Source organism: Myxocyprinus asiaticus, chromosome 15, assembly GCF_019703515.2.
Source record: "Myxocyprinus asiaticus isolate MX2 ecotype Aquarium Trade chromosome 15, UBuf_Myxa_2, whole genome shotgun sequence".
Classification (NCBI taxonomy): Eukaryota; Metazoa; Chordata; class Actinopteri; order Cypriniformes; family Catostomidae; genus Myxocyprinus; species Myxocyprinus asiaticus.
The window spans coordinates 1,657,515-1,676,755 of record NC_059358.1 but is presented as its reverse complement, the minus strand read 5'-3'; the positions used below and the strand labels follow the sequence as shown (position 1 = coordinate 1,676,755).

General features: G+C 39.8%; 2 protein-coding genes across 52 annotated transcripts in view; one reads left to right on the top strand and one right to left on the bottom strand.

Moving 5' to 3' along the window:
* The window catches only part of sacm1lb (SAC1 like phosphatidylinositide phosphatase b), a 35,088-nt gene extending 15,959 nt beyond the window's left edge, over positions 1 to 19,129 (top strand). The window contains exons 5-25 of one of the 50 annotated variants that reach the window (XM_051719293.1): positions 355 to 504; positions 630 to 689; positions 960 to 993; positions 3,516 to 3,617; positions 3,719 to 3,804; positions 7,736 to 7,822; positions 9,275 to 9,343; positions 9,658 to 9,737; positions 9,818 to 9,916; positions 10,311 to 10,449; positions 12,673 to 12,742; positions 12,826 to 12,898; positions 13,180 to 13,273; positions 13,367 to 13,459; positions 15,550 to 15,607; positions 15,693 to 17,379; positions 17,556 to 17,742; positions 17,933 to 17,996; positions 18,039 to 18,123; positions 18,166 to 18,186; positions 18,272 to 19,129. In XM_051719293.1, coding sequence (XP_051575253.1) covers positions 355 to 504; positions 630 to 689; positions 960 to 993; positions 3,516 to 3,617; positions 3,719 to 3,804; positions 7,736 to 7,822; positions 9,275 to 9,343; positions 9,658 to 9,737; positions 9,818 to 9,916; positions 10,311 to 10,449; positions 12,673 to 12,742; positions 12,826 to 12,898; positions 13,180 to 13,273; positions 13,367 to 13,459; positions 15,550 to 15,607; positions 15,693 to 15,829 — 1,431 coding nt within the window. In that variant the 3' untranslated portion in view covers positions 15,830 to 17,379; positions 17,556 to 17,742; positions 17,933 to 17,996; ... (1 more) ...; positions 18,166 to 18,186; positions 18,272 to 19,129. Of the gene's footprint in view, positions 1 to 354; positions 505 to 629; positions 690 to 959; positions 994 to 3,515; positions 3,618 to 3,718; positions 3,805 to 7,735; positions 7,823 to 9,274; positions 9,344 to 9,657; positions 9,738 to 9,817; positions 9,917 to 10,310; positions 10,450 to 12,672; positions 12,743 to 12,825; positions 12,899 to 13,179; positions 13,274 to 13,366; positions 13,460 to 15,549; positions 15,608 to 15,692; positions 17,380 to 17,534; positions 17,850 to 17,932 lie in introns of those variants that run through there. The other 49 variants (XM_051719291.1, XM_051719282.1, XM_051719289.1 and 46 more) reach the window with 49 other exon arrangements.
* Positions 1 to 19,241, bottom strand: part of LOC127453218 (E3 ubiquitin-protein ligase znrf2-like) — a 425,349-nt gene that overhangs the window by 283,920 nt on the left and 122,188 nt on the right. The gene's annotated exons all lie outside the window — the stretch shown is intronic.

The following is a 19,241-nucleotide window of genomic DNA, read 5'->3' as shown; positions in this document are numbered from 1 at the left end:
TTATGCATGTATTTTGCTACAATTATATTCTAAACGAACTCCGGAAAACAAATTCTCTCTTTTTTTAATGCCTTGATAATATAGCACAACGTAAATAATAAAAATACATATGAAGTTACATAAAGTACATTAAGTAATACAGGTAATGCATAAAATATAAAAAAAATATATATATATAAAAGAACACACAGCCTCATGGTCATGGACTGTTCGGTGTGAATAGCGCCATGTGAATCTATTGTTCCTATTCAAAAACTCGTTCGCCTGAAAATTCGGTCATTGTGTAAATAGACCTTGACTGTCAAGAAGTGGCCCAATTTATCTGAATTGCAATTCTTGATCTGAATCCTCCAGATGCAGGACAACAAGGCGTTCCTGAGTATGATCAACAGCGTCCTGAACACAGACGGTTTCTACTTTGCTACTGATTATGATCTGACACACACTCTCCAGCGTCTGTCCAACACCAGCCCCGAGTTTCAGGAAATGAGTTTATTGGAGCGGGTGAGACAGAGAGAGAGAGAGAGAGACACCACTATATTCTTATTAGCGAAATAATCTTATAATCAATGCTTAAAGCTTGATGCAGAAGAGTTAACTGTATCTTTTATTATTATTTTTTTTCACAGGCCGATCAGAGATTTGTATGGAACGGTCACCTATTAAGAGAATTCCTAGCACAGCCTGAGGTACAAAAGTGTTTTTAGATTTAGATACAATTAATTCTGTTACAAGTATCACTGGACGATACAGCAAAATTATATCCAGATATTTTCAGCCTTTTGACGATTTTGAATTGATTGCAATATTATATATTTGCACTGAAATGGCTTAAAAGGGTGATTTTGTTTCTTCTTCTTTCAATTAGAGGAACCATCATTTCAACCAAACAGCCATTATAAACAAGTAAAATCTATGTTGGAGTGTCACACATTTAACATTGTGTTTTTCTCTCACAGCTACACAAATTTGTCTATCCTGTTGTTCATGGCTGTATCCTTTTTACAAAAAACTGACGATGTCACAAGGCTCTTTCTTTATGCTGCATTATGACTGTGTAATTCGAGCATGTTTTCAGTGGTTTTCACCTAAAAACTAAAATTCTGTCATTATTTACCAGCTCATGTAGCTCTTTTCCATGCAAAGACAATTCATAGTGACCATGAGAGTCAAGCTTCAAAAAGGACCAAAAATTATTCACAAATATAGTAATATGACTTGTGTGCGGTATTCCAAGTCTTCTGAAGCCATCCAATAGAAAATGTAACTTAAATAGCAACCTAATGGAGCTTGTCCCATGTGGTCACTATGAGCTGTTGTGTTATGAAAAGAGCTGCATGAAGATTCTTCAAAATGTCTCTTTTTTTTCATTGAGGGTTAATAATGTAACCTTATGTAATAAAATGTAAAAATCGATCTATCGATCCATCGAGAGAGAGTATATATATACACCGATCAGCCACAACATGTGGAGTCCTGCCTAATAGCATGTAGGTCCCGCTCGTGTTGCCAAAACAGCTCTGACCCGTCGAGGCATGGACTCCACAAGACCTCTGAAGGTGTCCTGTGGTATCTGGCAACAAGACGTTAGCAGCAGATCCTTTAAGTCCTGTAAGTTGCGTGATAGGGCCTCTATGGATTGGACTTGTTGGTCCAGCACACCCCGTAGATGCTCAATCGGATTGAGATCTGGGGAATTTGGAGGCCAAGTCAACACCTTGAACTCTTCGTCATGTTCCTCAAACCATTCCTGAACAATGTGTGCGGTGTGGCAGGGCGCATTATCCTGCTGAAAGAGGCCACTGCCATCAGGGAATACCGTTGCCATGAACAATCTTTAGGTAGGTGGTACGTGTCAAAGTAGCATCCACATGAATGCCAGGATCTAAGGTTGCCCAGCAGAACATTGCCCAGAGCAACACACTGCCTCCACCGGCCTGCCTTCTTCCCATAGTGCATCCTGCTGGCATCTCTTCCCCAGGTAAACGATGCACACGCACCCGGCCGTCCATATGATCTAAAAGAAAACGTGATTCATCAGACCAGGCCACCTTCTTCCATTGCTCCATGGTCCAGTTCTGACACTCACGTGCCCATTGTAGGCGCTTTTGGCGGGGGACGGAGGTCAGCATGGGCACTCTGACCGGTCTGCGGCTATGCAGCCCCATACGCAGTTAGCTGCGATGCACTGTGTGTTCTGACACCTTTCTATCATGGCCAGCATTACATTTTTCAGCAATTTGTGCTACAGTAGCTCTTCTGTGGGATCGGGCCAGACCGGCTAGCCTTCGCTCCCCAAGCGCATCAGTGAGCCTTGGGCGCCCACGACCCTGTCCTTCCTTGGACCATTTTTGGTAGGTATTAACCACTGCATACTGGGAACAATCCTCAAGACCTGCCGTTTTGGAGATGCTCTGACCTAGTCGTCTAGCCATCACAATTTGGCCCTTGTCAAAGTCGCTCAGATCCTTACGCTTGCCCATTTTTCCTGCTTCCAACACACTTGCTGCCTAATATATCCCACCCCTTGACAGGTGCCATTGTAACGAGATAATCAATATTCACTTCACCTGTCAGTGCTTTTAATGTTGTGGCTGATCAGTGTGTGTGCGTGTGTGTGTGTGTGTGTGTGTGTATATATATATATATATATATATATATATATATATATACAGTATATGCAGAAAACATGGACGGAATCGCAGAATCCAGTCATGAAAACAGAAATAACTACAGTATATTAATCAAATTAAAATCATTTTTGTCTTATTGTGATGATTAAATCACAATAGGCTGAGGTTTCATTAAATAAATACAGTCTGAATGTGCAGCACGCTTCAAAGGGAATGTGTGAAGCCGACCGATCATACATTGATAACACCTGATCATAATCAGAAGCGTCATGTGTGCTCTATGTTTTTAATGGATTGCAGAGAGCAGAGCGTGCATTAAGCTAGAAGCATGCAGCATGCAGACTATATACTTATATATTTAAATCGCAGACTTTTGCGGATTAATAAGCACATTTAAGCCATAGAGTGTTCTGCTTATCCAGAGGTGTGAAGCTGTCGTCAAAAACATACAAACTCAAATTGCTTCATTCGGCTTTCCGCCAAAATAAAAGCTCAATTTGACAAGACGCGTGAAATTGAAGAAACTGCGACAGAAATGTACTACTACAGCATAGTAAAATGTAATATTCAGTGTAGTCAAGTCAGTTTTATTTGTATAGCGCTTTTCACAACACACATCCTCTCAAAGCAGCTTTACAGGAAATCATGCATTTACAGAAAATGAAACTGTAATATCTATAAAGTCTTAGAGTCATCATTGTGTAGTTTGATTAAATATGATTGTAAATTGTGCATAAAAATAAATAATTAAATAATAATTGTATTTAGACTCCCAGTGAGCAAGCTGAAGGCGACTGTGGCAAGGAACACAAAACTCCATAAGATTTCATAGGGCCTGTTATTGTTTCTTTATACGGTGCAGTCCTTAAATCACTGTCCCAGTCATCACCATGAAGTCGTGCTGCATCAACGGTAAAATCTTTGATTGGAACATAATTTCCAGGAGGAGCTGCTTCAGGGCTGGTGTGCGCTACTACGTCCGAGGTAATGGTTGTGAAGTGTGGTTGAATTCCTCTACCTCTGAAACTCTTCATTTGTACTTCATATGCTGCTAAACACTGCTAAACTAATCTCTTTCTCTTCAGGTATTGACTCTGAGGGTCATGCCGCTAACTTTGTTGAAACTGAACAGATTGTGCAGTATAATGGAGGAAAAGCTTCATTTGTTCAGGTAAGCCGCTGAAATTGTAAAGCCTCTAAATAACAGTTTGCATGGTATTTTGCTGGTCCCCATTGAATAGAAGTACAGCCGTAGAACGTCCAGTTACACACCTGTCAATGGCAAGTGAATTAAGAAAATGTGTCAGCTGTAAATATTTCTTACTGGCCATTAAACTGTATTTTGCATTATTTTTAATCTAATATATTAGGCATGCAATGGGATGAACATTTGTGGCCGACACCAACAATTTTAACAAAAAAAAAAACTGTAGGCCGATATTTTATTTGTTTGCTTAGCAATAATGCTTTAAAAAAGTATGGAGGTACAAAAGCAATTTTATTGTTCTAACAATAAATCATTTCCATTTGAACATGGATTGGATCTGTTGAACACATTTTACAAAATTTAAAGAGCCACAATGTGAAATAAATTCAAGATACAAAAAGACAAAAGAAATATGATAACATGACGATTGATGTGGGGAAAATAATTATTTTGCACTTCTGTTTTTCTATTCTTTTTTTCTTTTTGATTTTCTCCCCAATTTGGAATGCCCAATTCCCAATGCGCTCTAAGTCCTTGTGTTGACGTAGTGACTCGTCTCAATCCGGGTGGCGGAGGACGAATCTCAGTTGCCTCCGCGTCTAAGACCGTCAATCTGCGCATCTTATCACGTGACTTGTTGAGCGCGTTGCTGCGGAGACATAGCGCGTCGAGGCCCACGCTATTCTCTGCGGCATCCACACACCCCATTGAGAGCGAGAACCACTAATCGCGACCACAAGGAGGTTACGCCATGTGACTCTACCCTCTCTAGCAACCGGGTCAATTTTGTTGCTTAGGAGACCTGGCTCGAGTCACTCAGCACACCCTGGATTCGAACTCGTGACTCCAGGGGTGAGCTACCTAGGCCCCCTCTGTTTTTCTATTCTAAACTATTCACATTTTACATATTATAAATGTTCATATTATGCATTTTTCACATTTTTCGAATTTCATTCATTTTGGAAACACTTTATAAAAGGTTCTGTTTGCTGACGTTTATGAATGCATTAGGTATCACGAACTATCAGTAACTACGTTTCCATACTTGTTGACCCCTCTCCAAACATAGCGCTTATGGTTGTGGCCATAAAGCTCTATTTTGGTCTCGTCACTCCAAATAACCAAGCTTTTTTGTGGCATTGGCGCAGCAAAGGCTTCTTTCTGGCAACTCGACCATGCAGCTCATTTTTGTTCAAGTATCGTCATATTGTGCTCCTTGAAACAACCACACTGTCTTTTTCCAGAGCAGCCTGTATTTCTCCTGAGGTTACCTGTGGGTTTTTCTTTGTATCCTGAACAATTCTTCTGGCAGTTGTGGCTGAAATCTTTCTTGGTCTACCTGACCTTGGCTTGGTATCAAGAGATCCCCGAATTTTCCACTTCTTAATAAGTGATTGAACAGTACTGACTGGAATTTTCAAGGCTTTGGATATCTTTTTATATCCTTTTCCATCTTCATAAATTTCCATTACCTTGTTACGCAGGTCTTTTGACAGTTCTTTTCTGCTCCCCATGGCTCAGTATCTAGCCTGCTCAGTGCATCCACGTGAGAGCAATCAAACTCATTGACTATTTATACACAGACACTAATTGCAATTTAAAAAGCCAAAGGTGTGGGAAATTAACCTTTAATTGCCATTTAAACCTGTGTGTGTCACCTTGTGTGTCTGTAACAAGGCCAAACATTCAAGGGTATGTAAACTTTTGATCAGGGCCATTTGGGTGATTTCTGTTATCATTATGATTTAAAATGGCTTCATATATGATCACTATCCTTAAATAAAAGACAGTTTTGCATGATCAGTCATATTTTCCAAATCAATGCCAAAATTTCACCATTTCTGCCAGGGTATGCAAACTTTTTAGCACAACTGTACACTCATTTCAAATCAGATGATTGCAACATGCTACAAGAAAGTTGAGACAGTCGAGTGTTTACCACTGTGAAACATCACTATTTCCTATGCAGGTCTTCAGCTGCGCAATTGTACACGGCCTTTGTTGTATTATTACTTCATGATGCGCCACAGATTCTCAATTGGAGACAGGTCAGGACAGTAGGAACGGTAATCTAGCATCCACGCCCTTTACTTATGCAGCCATGCACTTGTATTCAGGCAGTTTGGTGTTGTCCTGCTGGAAAATGCAGGATTGTCCCTGGAAAAGTTGGTGCCTGTATGGCTCCAAATTTTTTACATGTCTTTCTGCATTAATGGTGCCCTCACACATGTGCAAGTTACTCATGCCATGGGCACTGACACACCCCCGTACCATGACAGACACTGGCTTTTAGACCTTTGACGCAGATAAAAAGTATTTAAAATGTGGACTCGTCGGACCACAAAACACGATTCCACTGTTCTACATTCCATCTCAGAAGAGACTGAGCCCAGAGAAGTCATCGTTGCTTCTGGACAGTGTTGATGTATAGCTTCTCCTTTGCACAGCAAAGCCTTAACTTGCACCAGTGGATGCAGTGGTGAACAGTGTAGACTGACAAAGGTTTACCAAAGATTTTCCGGGCCCATGTCATGATATCCATTACAGACGCATGACGTTTTTTGTTTGTTCTGATTTTTGGATTTTCTCCCCAATTTGGAATGCCCAATTCCCAATGCGTTCTAAGTCCTCGTGGTGGCATAGTCACTCGCCTAAATCAGGGTGGCGGAGGACGAATCTCAGATGCCTCCACGTCTTAGACCGTCAATCCGCGCATCTTATCACGTGGCTTGTTGTGCTCATTACTGCGGAGACCTAGTGCATGTGGAGGCTTCACGCTATTCTCCGTGGCATCCACGCACAACTCACCACGCGCCCCACCGAGAGCGAGAACCACATTATAGCGACCACGAGGAGGTTACCCCAATGTGACTCTACCCACCCTAGCAACCGGGCCAATTGGTTACTTAGGAAGCCTGACTGGAGTCACTCAGCACGCCCTGGATTCAAACTCGTGACTTCAGGTGTGGTAGTCAGCGTCTTTACTTGCTGAGCTACCCAGACCCCTTGACGGTTTTTAAGACAGTGATGTCTGACGTATCGGAGATCACGTGCATTCAGAAGTGGCTTTCCAGCAGGACAATGCAAAACTACATCCTGCCCGGAGTATATATGCATGGCATCACTTAGAATATCATTCTTACAATTAAACAATGTTGTATGTTGCAGTTCCTAATAAGATCACTGTCATGCATTAATTTTACTCAGAATGAATGAATGACAGAATGAAGAATGAAATAAATGTCTGTAATAAAACCGACTTTGGATAGGCACAAGGAGAAGATACAGCACGAATTAAAGGAACTCCAAAGAACCTGCGGCACGCCAAACGGGTTTGGGTAGTCTCTTTTTACTCCCTGTTTAAAGTTTACTGCGTGCATAATACTCCCAACACACTTTCCCTGGTAACCGTGAAATTAAGAATGAATTAATCGCCCATGCTTTTCAAGCTTCCTTTTTCCTCGATCTCCCATCCATTCATCAACAAGATGTTTAACGATTTAAACAAAAACTACATACAAACATCAAGGCTATTTTTTATTGCAAATTACTTACCCCTCTGAAGATTTCCTCTTTTTGTTTTGTTTGATTATTTCCTTTATTGGCCTTTGATCTGTTGCAACACTGTTTTGATTGTTTCTTGTTTTCTTTGAGCGCAACGAGCGCCCCAAAGTTTTTTTTTGTTGTTATTTGTATGTTGAAAATGAACTGAATTATAATCCTTATTTTTGGTCAGTCTATGAGTGTGAATAATTTTGCTTAAATGCTCAGTGGGGTCATGCTTTCTGATTTTATTTGGCAGTTTATTTAAACTGTCTGGTGCCCCAATTGAACTTTAAAGTTATGGGTAGACCACTGCTACAACTTTGACCTTTGACCCTTTAATCTCCCACAGACTCGAGGATCTATCCCGTTCTACTGGTCACAGAGACCAAATCTCAAATACAAGCCGAAACCACAGATCAACAAGAGTGTCAATCATGTAAGATTTACTTGAGATTTACTGTGAGAAATGTGGAAGAATACATTTTCTGTTTTTAGAAATTATGTTTTCTGTGTCAAGAATAGTTCTTGCAGTGCAGCACTGTGTTGATATTTCTTTTAATTAATTTAAAATTAATTTAAACAAAATAAAGTTAGTGTTTTGGGTATGAGAAAAGTGCATTATAAATACAGTTTATATTATTATTATTATTATTATTAATTTGGAACAAACCCTAAAATTATTATTTAAAAAAACTTCTTTTACCTTGTGAGACCCGCGTCCACTTGTGTGGACGTTAAGATTTGGCTTCACTATAAGCTATGCTTAGTTTCATTTCTTTAAAACCAACTGATCTCAGTTCAGGAGACTCTAGGCTGTCATTAAAATGTTAAACTTTCAGTGACAAAACAACATGGTGCCAATCTCAGCCGAGTTTGTCTTTGGGACAAACCGCAACCAAACTACATCTGGTAAGAAACCATGTGAAGCTTTCACATTAAAACCTATTTGAGTCAAAAGAGAAGAGTCTCTAGTTTCATCCGACATGCCATTTTAAAAATTGCATTGATTTATCGTGAAACAGCATGCTGTTAAACACAAAGTCCACCTATGTGGACAATAGAACTAACTTTCCATAAAAATCCTGTATTCACTGTGCATTATCACATTGAGAATCAATGGATGCATCCATTATCTGGAAAGTGTTGCTTCCAGAGGCTGTATACAGAGTTAGGATGAAAATAAGGTGCATTTCAAACTGTTCTGAGACCAGTGCAGACAGACAGCACACTGGAGGTTAAGTCATTCACTAAATAGGGAGCAAGGGAGCATCCTATATCTCTCAATGCAGCTATGTGCATTCACTCCTAAAATCTGATCAAAAGTTCAGTTTCAGGCTGCAGATGATGTTTGGATCACCTGGAGTTGCGAGTTCGAATCCAGGGTGTGCTGAGTGACTCCAGCCAGGTCTCCTAAGCAACCAAATTGGCCCAGTTGCTAGGGAGGGTAGAGTCACATGGGGTAACCTCCTCGTGGTCGCGATTAGTGGTTCTCACTCTCAATGGGGCGTGTGGTAAGTTGTGCGTGGATCGTGGAGAGTAGCATGAGCCTCCACATGCTGTGAGTCTCCACGGTGTCATGCACAACAAGTCACGTGATAAGATGCACGGATTGACGGTCTCAGAAGCGGAGGCAACTGAGACTTGTCCTCCGCCACCCAGATTGAGGTGAGTAACCGCGCCACTACGAGGACCTGCTAAGTAGTGGGAATTGGGCATTCCAACATTGGGAGAAAAGGGGATAAAAAAAAATACAATAAAAAAATTTTCCTGCCTTGCTCAAAAAAAAAAAAAAAAAAAAAATGTTTTGTTTGAACCATTTTTAAAACTGATTAGATAACACTTTAAATTGCTTATATTAATTAATTTTATTGTGTATCTTCTCTCACAGTTGGATGGTTTCCAGAGGCATTTTGACTCTCAGATCATAACGTACGGCAAACAAGTGATTCTGAACTTGGTATGTTTACTCAATTTTCTCTGTTAACCACAGATGTCATATACTGTGAGACATTGCACAAGTGAACTCATTTAACTTATGTCAGCTATTTACTCTGTCAGGTTGCTTTCAGACGGTTAAAGGAAATAGTTCACCCCCCAAAAAATGAAAAATCTGTCATCATTTACTCCCTTTCATAACGTTCCAAACCTGTATTCTTTCATTTAGTCTGTGGAACACTATAGGAGAGTCTTTTTCCGAAGAATAATTAACATTTTGGGTGAATTATTTCTTTAAAGTCTTAACTTGCATTTCTGTTCATGTTTCATGCTCAGATAAACCAGAAAGGCTCAGAGAAGCCGCTAGAATTGGCCTTTGCCAAGATGGTGGGCAGTCTGAGCAACGGCATGATCAAGTGAGCGAGTTAATGTTTTCACATAAACACTGCCGATATGGATACATGTTTAGAGTCTCACAGACTGTGTGCTCCTGCAGGTACATCGCGTTTGACTTTCATAAGGAGTGCAGCCGGATGAGGTGGCATCGCCTGCAGATACTGGTCGACATGGTGGCGGAAATGCAGGATGAGTTTGGGTACGAGCATGACGTTGTGTTTAGTACAAACAACCGCTCACTACAGACTGAACTTACAAATTAACATTTTAAGAACTACACAATTCAGTAACGGTTCTGATTTCGAGTCGATTCTGTGAGTGTCGTCTGATTCCTGTTGATCGATTCATTGGTGTGATTTGCCAATCGGTTGGGCTGATTCATTTGAAAGAAAAGCACAGATCAAAAGATTTGCAGATTTGATGGTTGCGCTGTCCTGTATGTTTATTCATTGTATATCGAGTGCTACATTTTCCTGCGTATGTTTAGAACAACAAAATTAAAAAGCTGCAACCCTATGGACCGCTTCACACCAAATGCTAACTTTTGCTTTGCAATGAAATAATTGAGTTTATTTACTTTTTTTTTTGAACAGCTACTTCCTGGTGGATTCAGATGGGACAGTTCAACTGCAACAGGACGGGACGTTCCGAAGCAACTGCATGGACTGCCTGGATCGGACTAATGTTATTCAGAGTCTGCTGGCGCGCCGCTCGCTGCAGTCACAGTTAGAGGTGCGATCGCTTAATGCACGTAAATAAATTGCCATGTGGCACAGTTTGGACACAGATTTTAATCCTGCAGATGTAATTGTTACAATGCAATATTTGATTGCACAATAAATAAATAATCAGAAATCTAAATATGTATACAGTTGATGTAAAACGTCTACACACCCCTGTTAAAACAGCAGGTTTTTGTGATGTAAAAAATTAACAAAAGTAAACCATATCAGACTCTTTGCACCTTTAATGTAAAAATGACAACCTATGCAATGCCACTGAAAACCAAAGTGACACATTTCAGAGAAAAAATATAACAACTGCATAAGTGTGCACACCCTTTTATAGTTGGGTATGTGGCTGTGTTCAGAATCAAACAATCATCAAGCTCATGTGAGATAGCACACACCTGTCTTCACCTGAAGTGACTCTGATTAACTCAAAATAAATCTCAGCTGTTCTTGTAGGATTTTTCTGCATGCACAAGAGCCATGGGCCACAAAGAGCTTACAAAGCATCAACGGGATCTCATTGTTGAAAGGTATCGCTCAGGTGAGGGCTATAAAATTGTTTCCAAGGCATTAGATATACCATGGAACACAGTGAAGACAGTCATCAACAAGTGGAGAAAGTGTGGCACAACAGGGACATTATCAAGAACAGGGTGTCCCTCCAAAATTGTCAGGGAGGCTGTCAAGAGGCCTACAGCAACATTAAAGGAGCTGCAGCTCTTTCTGGCAAGTACTGGTTGCTCCCTACATGTGACAGCTATCTCCCGTATTCTTCACCTGTCTGGACTGTGGGGCAGGGTGGCAAGACACAAGCCTTTTCTGACAAAATAAAACATCCAAGCCCGGCAAAAACCTATATCCAGTCTCCCAAAACCATGTGGAAAAATGTGTTATGGTTTGATGAGACCAAGATTGAACTTTTTGCCCAAAATTGTAAAAGGCATGTTTGGCGCAAAAACAACACAGCACACCAGCAAAAGAACACCATACCCACGGTGAAGCATGGTGGTGCCAGCATCATGCTTTGGGGCTGCTTTTCTTCATCTGGAACTGGGGCTTTTAGTGAAGGTGGAGGAATCATGAATAGCTCCAAGTACCAGTCAATTTTGGCACAGAACCTTCTGACAATGATCCAAAGCACACATCTAAATCAAAAGATGAATGTTTTGGAATGGCCCAGACCTGAAACCTATAGAAAATCTGTGGGGGGACCTTAAGAGGGCCGTACACAGGAGATGCCCTCACAATTTGACAGATCTGGAATGTTTTTGCAAAGAAGAGTGGGACAATATTCCCAAGTCAAGATGTGCCAAGCTAATAGACTCTTATCCAAACAGACTGAGTGCTTTAATAAAATCAAAGGTGCTTCATCTATTAGTATTAGTTCAGGGATGTTCGTGCACACTTATGCCGTTAGGTTATTCTAAGTTTTTTATTTTTATTTTTTTTCTCTGAAATGTGTCGCTTTGGTTTTCAGTGGCATTGCATAGGTTGTCATTTTTACATTAAAGGTGCAAAACGTCTGATATGATTTATCTTTGTTTAATTTTTTACATCACAAAAACCTGCTGTTTTAACAGGGGTGTGTAGACGTTTTACATCCACTGTAAGGGCTGCATCAGAAGAAAACCATTCCATCATAAGATTCAGTTTGCTGGATTTATTTACAGCAAAAGCATCGATTAGTTCACTCTAATTAAAAATGTACTATTTTTATGCAATCTATATGCATGCTATGTATTTTTATGTTTATTAACAGGCTCACACGGAAACTGCACGTGCAGAACTCAGCAGAAAAGCTCAGCAGATTTCCACAGATTTGGATCACAAAGTTCTACACGTCCCCTGCCCTTTGCATGCTTGTTTATTAAATTTTTTGACTAGTTTCAGTGTCTTCAGCTACCAATATGAGTGTGGTGCTCTTAGACCACGTCCACACTAATCCGTTTTAATTTGCAAACTCTGTTTTCAGTTTTGCAAAGGAATTAGTGGCATAAGCGTAGCAAAATCAGTGCAGTTTCAAATGAACACGTGTTGGTGCAGACGTGGCTTTAGCTGTTTTTTACCATGTTCGAATCTATTGCACAATTTCCCCACAAAATCAGCACAGAATATAGGGAAACAAATCTGCAGATTTCGCCTGGGCCGGCTTATTAGTGTTGTTAGCCTGGCAACTTGTCAAACTCCCTTGAAATGGAGTTGATGTGTTGTTGTTTCTCTGTAGAGATTGGGAGTTCTTCATGTGGGCCAGCGGATTGAAGAACAGGCAGATTTTGAAAAAATATACAAGAATGGTAAGACCTGCCCCAACCGGCCTCTTCACCTGTTAATTTCATCCTGTTCTGTCTTCATCATCTCTCTCTCTCTGCCCCTTCAGCGTGGGCAGACAATGCCAATGCTTGTGCCAAACAGTACGCTGGCACAGGAGCCCTAAAGACAGATTTTACACGGTAAGCAGTGCTTTGCCCGACTCTGTGTGTGTGTGTTTGTGCGTGAAAAAGAAAAATTGTTGCACATAGTGCTGGGTCGTATGACAGTATATACAGCATGAAGAAAATATGTTTGCAAATCATTAATAAGCTACAGAAATATTTGCATGGCTATCAGTGTGCAGGACTGTTTTACATTTCACACGAGTGAGAAGAAACATGGAGTATTGTGAAAATAACGCCCAGCCCGACTGGGATGGATTGCCTTATGTATATAAATGATTGGTTCTGTGTGCGTTCAGGACAGGAAAGAGAACTCATTGGGGTCTGCTGATGGACGGATGGAACTCCATGATTAGATACTACAAGAACAACTTCTCAGATGGCTTTAGACAGGTGGGCATCTCCTGGAGATTCTGGGTTGGTAAGAGAACATACTAATAGACAGGTGTGTGTGGTAACAAAGGTTTTATTCTTCTGTGTATTCAGGACTCCATTGATTTGTTCCTGGGGAATTATGCTGTTGAGGAGGCGGATATAAACACTCCTCTACATGAACCCAAAGACTGGAAGTTCCTCACGGTAAGAAATACAAATATAATATCCAACATTTTGTTTTTAATCATTTCCGCTTTGAGTAGCTTGGCAACAAAGAACATGATGTCTGCTTTGCTCTTGCCACATCTCGAGTGCTCGAACATTAGCAGGTTGCCAAAAACTCTGTAATGTTCCTAATCATACAGTAAGCAGTATTTATTCACAGCCTGTAAAGAAAAAAAGAGATTGGCAAAAACTGATGCGATCATTAAAAACACGAGATAATATTTGTATTCTAAAATAATAACAAGTCTTCAGAACGTCTCATCTTTATGAAACCTGCGCAGATGCAGAATGTGTAACAAATCAAACAGAAGGTAGGTGTCTAAAAGTGCTGGTTAACTCAACACAGTGTCTAAAAAATGTGGCGGTCCTGCGCGAGACATGCGCTGTACTGCTGTACGCAACGATCAAAGACGTCCATCCAGCGTGTGTTTACAAAGAAAAATAATTGTGAAACAGTGCAGATGCATGCAAAAACATGTTAGATGTCAACAGTCCCTAACTCACGCATTTAAAAATAATGTTATAATGTTAAGTAACCTAATTAATAATTAAAGCTGTAAGCAGCAATGCGGTTTCCTCCTCAAAACTGCAAATTATGTAAAAATTGACATGGTAGAGACATGTACTTCACACATGTACACAACATTTCATTAATTTGTTATTAAACATTGCAAGAGTCTTCATATGAACTGGTGACTGAATCAAAGTATCGTTTTTATGACTAGCGGATTTGTAAAGCATTATTTTAGCATTAGCGATAAATAATAGTAAACTGTAATTCTGTCATCTTTTGACATATCAAGGTGAAACTGTGCACAGTACTTCAGAGTGATGTCATCTTGAAGCCTGTTAGGTTGGAAAAAACATTAGTCAAAATGGCGTTAGATTTTTTGGACATATGGATATTGAGACAGTGTGGACATTTACATAAATGCGCACCTTTCTGTCATTTTGTATTGTATTCATTTTTGATAAATATCAAATTGAAAGACATGTATCCTACACATACATACCGAGTTTCAAGTCAATTGGAGCTATGGTTCAGGAGGAGGAGATTTTTGTAGTTTTGGACAAATTTGTATTGTACAGGAAAATCCATCATGGCGGACTTTATGGGTTCTAGAGGCTTTTTTGTTCCTCATGAGAAATGAGGCATATATACCAGGTTTCAGAAATGTTGGACTTATGGGGAGGAAATGGCATCACTTTGAAAATGGACAAATTGGGGCGTGGCCTGTAGCGCCACCTATAGGCTCACAAGGGCCATTTTTGGTGTGTTAGTTACTCTTGGGCTGTTACTCTTTTACCAAGGATATCTTGAGTTATTGGGCAATTTACAGCTACAGGAATAATAATAATAAGAAGAAGAAGAATACTAACAAAAACAATAGGTTTCATCCTACCGGAGGAATCCTAATGATAATAATTTATTTCTTCATTAATTACAGCCTGCACACAAAAAGAGAGCAGCAGAAACTGATGCAATCAATAAAAATATGAGAGATTATTTTTATCATCAAACAATAAATTGCTAATTGCACCCCGTTACACTTAAATAAAAATAAAATAAAATAAATATATATTAAATAAATGTAGTTATTTATATATTTGGAAATATGATGGTAATAGTAATAATTAATTTTTTAATTAATTACAATCCCGAACCCGGTGAACGGTTTGTCTGGAACCATTAGGGTTGGGACGGGTAGCAGACCTCAATAGTAAATCTATTTATATAATAAACAATATAATAAAAGTTTATATTAAAACACTTTCGACTTACTCTTCTGTATACTACTGAATTTTAATTTGTGGAATTTTTTAGTTCACAAGCACAAGTTCTAACACCTAAAAAATTACGCATATACAGACTTGTACTAAAATCACGTTTTCACTCATTAGCCTCAAGGTGGAACCATTTCCTTTGTTTATAGAGAACACCTGCACACCAAAGAGGCAGCAAGATCACGAGCAAAGCTTGTTGCATATGGCGTACCATGAAAAATGCCTTTCAGCATGACGTCCTGTGGCTATTGCTTTATTAAATGTCCCTTTTCTGTCTGTTTCAGTTGCCGATTATCATGGTTGTGGCATTCTCAATGTGTATAATCTGTCTGCTGATGGCAGGTAAGACATGCAGTACTTGATTAATATTAGTCTGTTGTATTCTGAGTTTGTCGTTGCTTATTCCCTCTGAAATTCTATTATCCAGGCGACACCTGGACGGAGACATTAGCGTACGTGTTGTTCTGGGGCACAGCGAGCATTGTGACCGGAGGTGTTATCCTCTTCAACGGCCGCGACTTTGTAGACGCGCCCAAACTGGTGCAGAAAGAGAAGATGGACTGAACGTGTGTGTGTGGAAAGCAGCTTGGTCCTGCCGAGTCTTCATCCTCCTCCTCATCCTCAGTGCTGTCTTACTCTCAGCTTCACCGCGCCTGGAGCCTGTACTGACGTCACACGGCGAAGAGGAGGGGGGATGAAGGGTGGGGGCCAGGCGGGGCCAGGGTGGTGTGTGAGCAAGCACAAACGGACAGACTCAATGCGTCACACACCTGCTGCTCTCCACACGGTTGTCGTATCATGGGGGACCAGCTCCTATCTTCGCCTCAGACATCCCATAAATCCATCCCCACATGGGCAGCTTTACAAATCCATCATTGGCATTTCACTCAAGCACCTTAGACCATCATGCATTTCATATATGGATTCCAAAAACACCCATCTGTACGGTTTCCATGAGGTTTACGGCCTCAGTCCAACAGCGTTTTCATAAACGCCGGTTTCTACTCGCACAAACGACTGCTGATGTTCGGCTCTCATGTTTTCAAGCTGAGTACTGTGTGTCGCAGCTCTCTGGCTGTTTGTATAAAACAAAATGTCTTTGTATTGTATCTGCCATCGCTGCCAATACCTCTGCACTGCAAAGAAATCATTTTCTTAATCTGTATTTCTGTCTTGCTTTAAAAATTTCTTAACGTCCTTGAAACCAAAAATTAAGCAAAATGTTTAAAATAATGACTTGTTTTTGTTTTTATTAATTGTTCATTTTTCTTACCCCATTTGTTAGTAGTTTTATTGTTTTTAAGCATAAATCTAACTAAATTTAGGTCTATGCTTTATACAACAAAAATGCTATTTACCAGTGAGATTTCACAGTGGGAGGGGCTACCCAAAATGACACCGTAGAAACAGCAATCAACAAAATTTCTTGCTGCTAGTCACAATTGTATGTAGCCCTGTAGAGTACAGGGAGGTAATTTATTTTCTGAATTTTTTTTTGTGTTTCTTCAAAGTTAATGTGGGTTTATCATATTATGAGGAAACCCAAAATATTTTTGAAGGAATGCAAAACTTTCTGTGAATGAACGCAAACTGTTGTGAGGGAATGGAGAACTTATTGTGAGAGAGCTCAAAACTATTGTGAGATAACAACTATGGAACGCAAAACTATTGTGAGATAACAACTATGGAACGCAAAACTATTGTGAGGTAAAGTAAAACTGTTGCGAAGGAATGCAAAACTATTGTGTGGGAACGCAGAACTATTGTGAGGGAACACAAAACTATTGTGAGGGAACGCAAAACTTATTGTGGGAGAACGCGAACTATTTTGAGGTAAAGTAAAACTGTTGCGAAGGAAACTTACTGTAAAAGAACGCAAACTATTGTGAGATAACAACTATGGAACGCAAAACTATTGTGTGGGAACACAAAGTATTGTGAGGGAACGCAAAGCGTATTGTGAGGGAACGCAAAGCGTATTGTGATGGAACGTAAAACTATTGTGAGGTAATGCAAAACTATTGCAAAGGAACGCAAAACGTATTGTGAGGTAACGCAAAACTGTTGTGAGGTAACTCAAAACTATTGCAAAGGAATGCAAAACTTATTGTGAGGTAACGCAAAACTATTGCAAAGGAACGCAAAACGTATTGTGAGAACGCAAACTATTGCAAGGGAACGCAAAACTGTTGCAAAGGTATGCAAAAGTGTGAAGGTACGCAGAAACTATGAATGCAAAATGTATGATGAGCGCAAAACGTATTGTGAGGTAACGCAAAACTGTTGTGAGGTAACGCAAAACTATTGCAAAGGAACGCAAAACTTATTGTGGGAGAACGCAAACTATTGCAAGGGAACGCAAAACTGTTGCAAAGGTATGCAAAAATTGTGAAGGTACGCAGAAATTGTGAGGGAACGCAAAATGTATTATGATGGAGCGCAAAACTTATTGTGAGGTAATGCAAAACTATTGTGAGGTAACGCAAAACTATTGCAAAGGAACGCAAAACTTATTGTGGGAGAACGCAAACTATTGCAAGGGAACGCAAAACTGTTGCAAAGGTATGCAAAAATTGTGAAGGTAACGCAGAACTATTGTGAGGGAACGCAAAATGTATTATGATGGAGCGCAAAACTTATTGTGAGGTAATGCAAAACTATTGTGAGGTAACGCAAAACTATTGCAAAGGAACGCAAAACTTATTGTGAGATAACGCAAAACTATTGTGAGGTAACGCAAAACTATTGCAAAGGAACGCAAAACTATTGTGAGGTAACGCAAAACTATTGTGAGGTAATGCAAAACTATTGCAAAGGAACGCAAAACTTATTGTGAGGTAATGCAAAACTATTGTGAGGTAACGCAAAACTGTTGTGAGGTAATGCAAAACTATTGTGAGGTAACGCAAAACTATTGTGAGGTAATGCAAAACTTATTGTGAGGTAACACGACTAATTGTGAGGTAACGCAAAACTATTGCAAAGGAACGCAAAACTTATTGTGAGGTAATGCAAAACTATTGTGAGGTAACGCAAAACTGTTGTGAGGTAACGCAAAACTTATTGTGAGGTAACACGACTAATTGTGAGGGAACGTAATTGCTAGGGAATGAAAAATATATTGCGAGGAAACACAAAACTACTTCAGAAAATACATTCCCTCCATGTCCTCTAAGGGACTCAGTTGAATGTCGGCTGGTTAGGACAGGTTTTCGTTTTTCGTTGCTCCTGGTTTGGAGTAACGTGATAAGGATGTTTGGATATTTTTACTGGGGAAAAAAAAAAGACAAAAATACTGATTAAGAAAATAATTTTTTGCAGTCTGGCAGCTGTTTGTCATAGCATTTATTTGTGATTTAGAGCACTTCAGACAGAACCATAGATGGGATGGTTTGTGTATTACTAAATGGACATTTTATCCATGCCTTCGATATCATGGTCTTCCATCAGTGATTCCATCAGCTTTTATTATGAATTATTTTATTAAAGGACCTTGTTTGTGCATTCTGGGCAGGAAGTGTACAGAATCTGGTCTTAAATGTAAAATCAAGGCTGATTTATGAACTTTTACTTGTCATGGGACCAACGTCTCATCGTCTAAAATAGAGAGCATGTTTGTACTTACCTGGACGCCAGTTTACTGCATGTATGAAAATGGCCTGTCACTGAACCGCAGTGCCATATGTTTGTGTTTTTTCTATTACTCTCTCTTTCATTTTCGAATGCTTTTTGAAGCCTTTTGGAGCAAGTCTTCATTCTACCCCCCTGTGTCATATTGCAGGCTGTTCTTCACATGTCTGACACTTGCTTATCAGAGAATGTACAATTAAGTGTATTATTGATATTAAAGTCATTATTATGGTGCAGGTGTCCGTGGGTCTTTTAAAGATTTTACATGGAACAATTGGAATACATTTTGTGTTCCATGGAAAAACGTTCCACGTGTTTGGAACAACAGGGAGTAGTACATGAATGA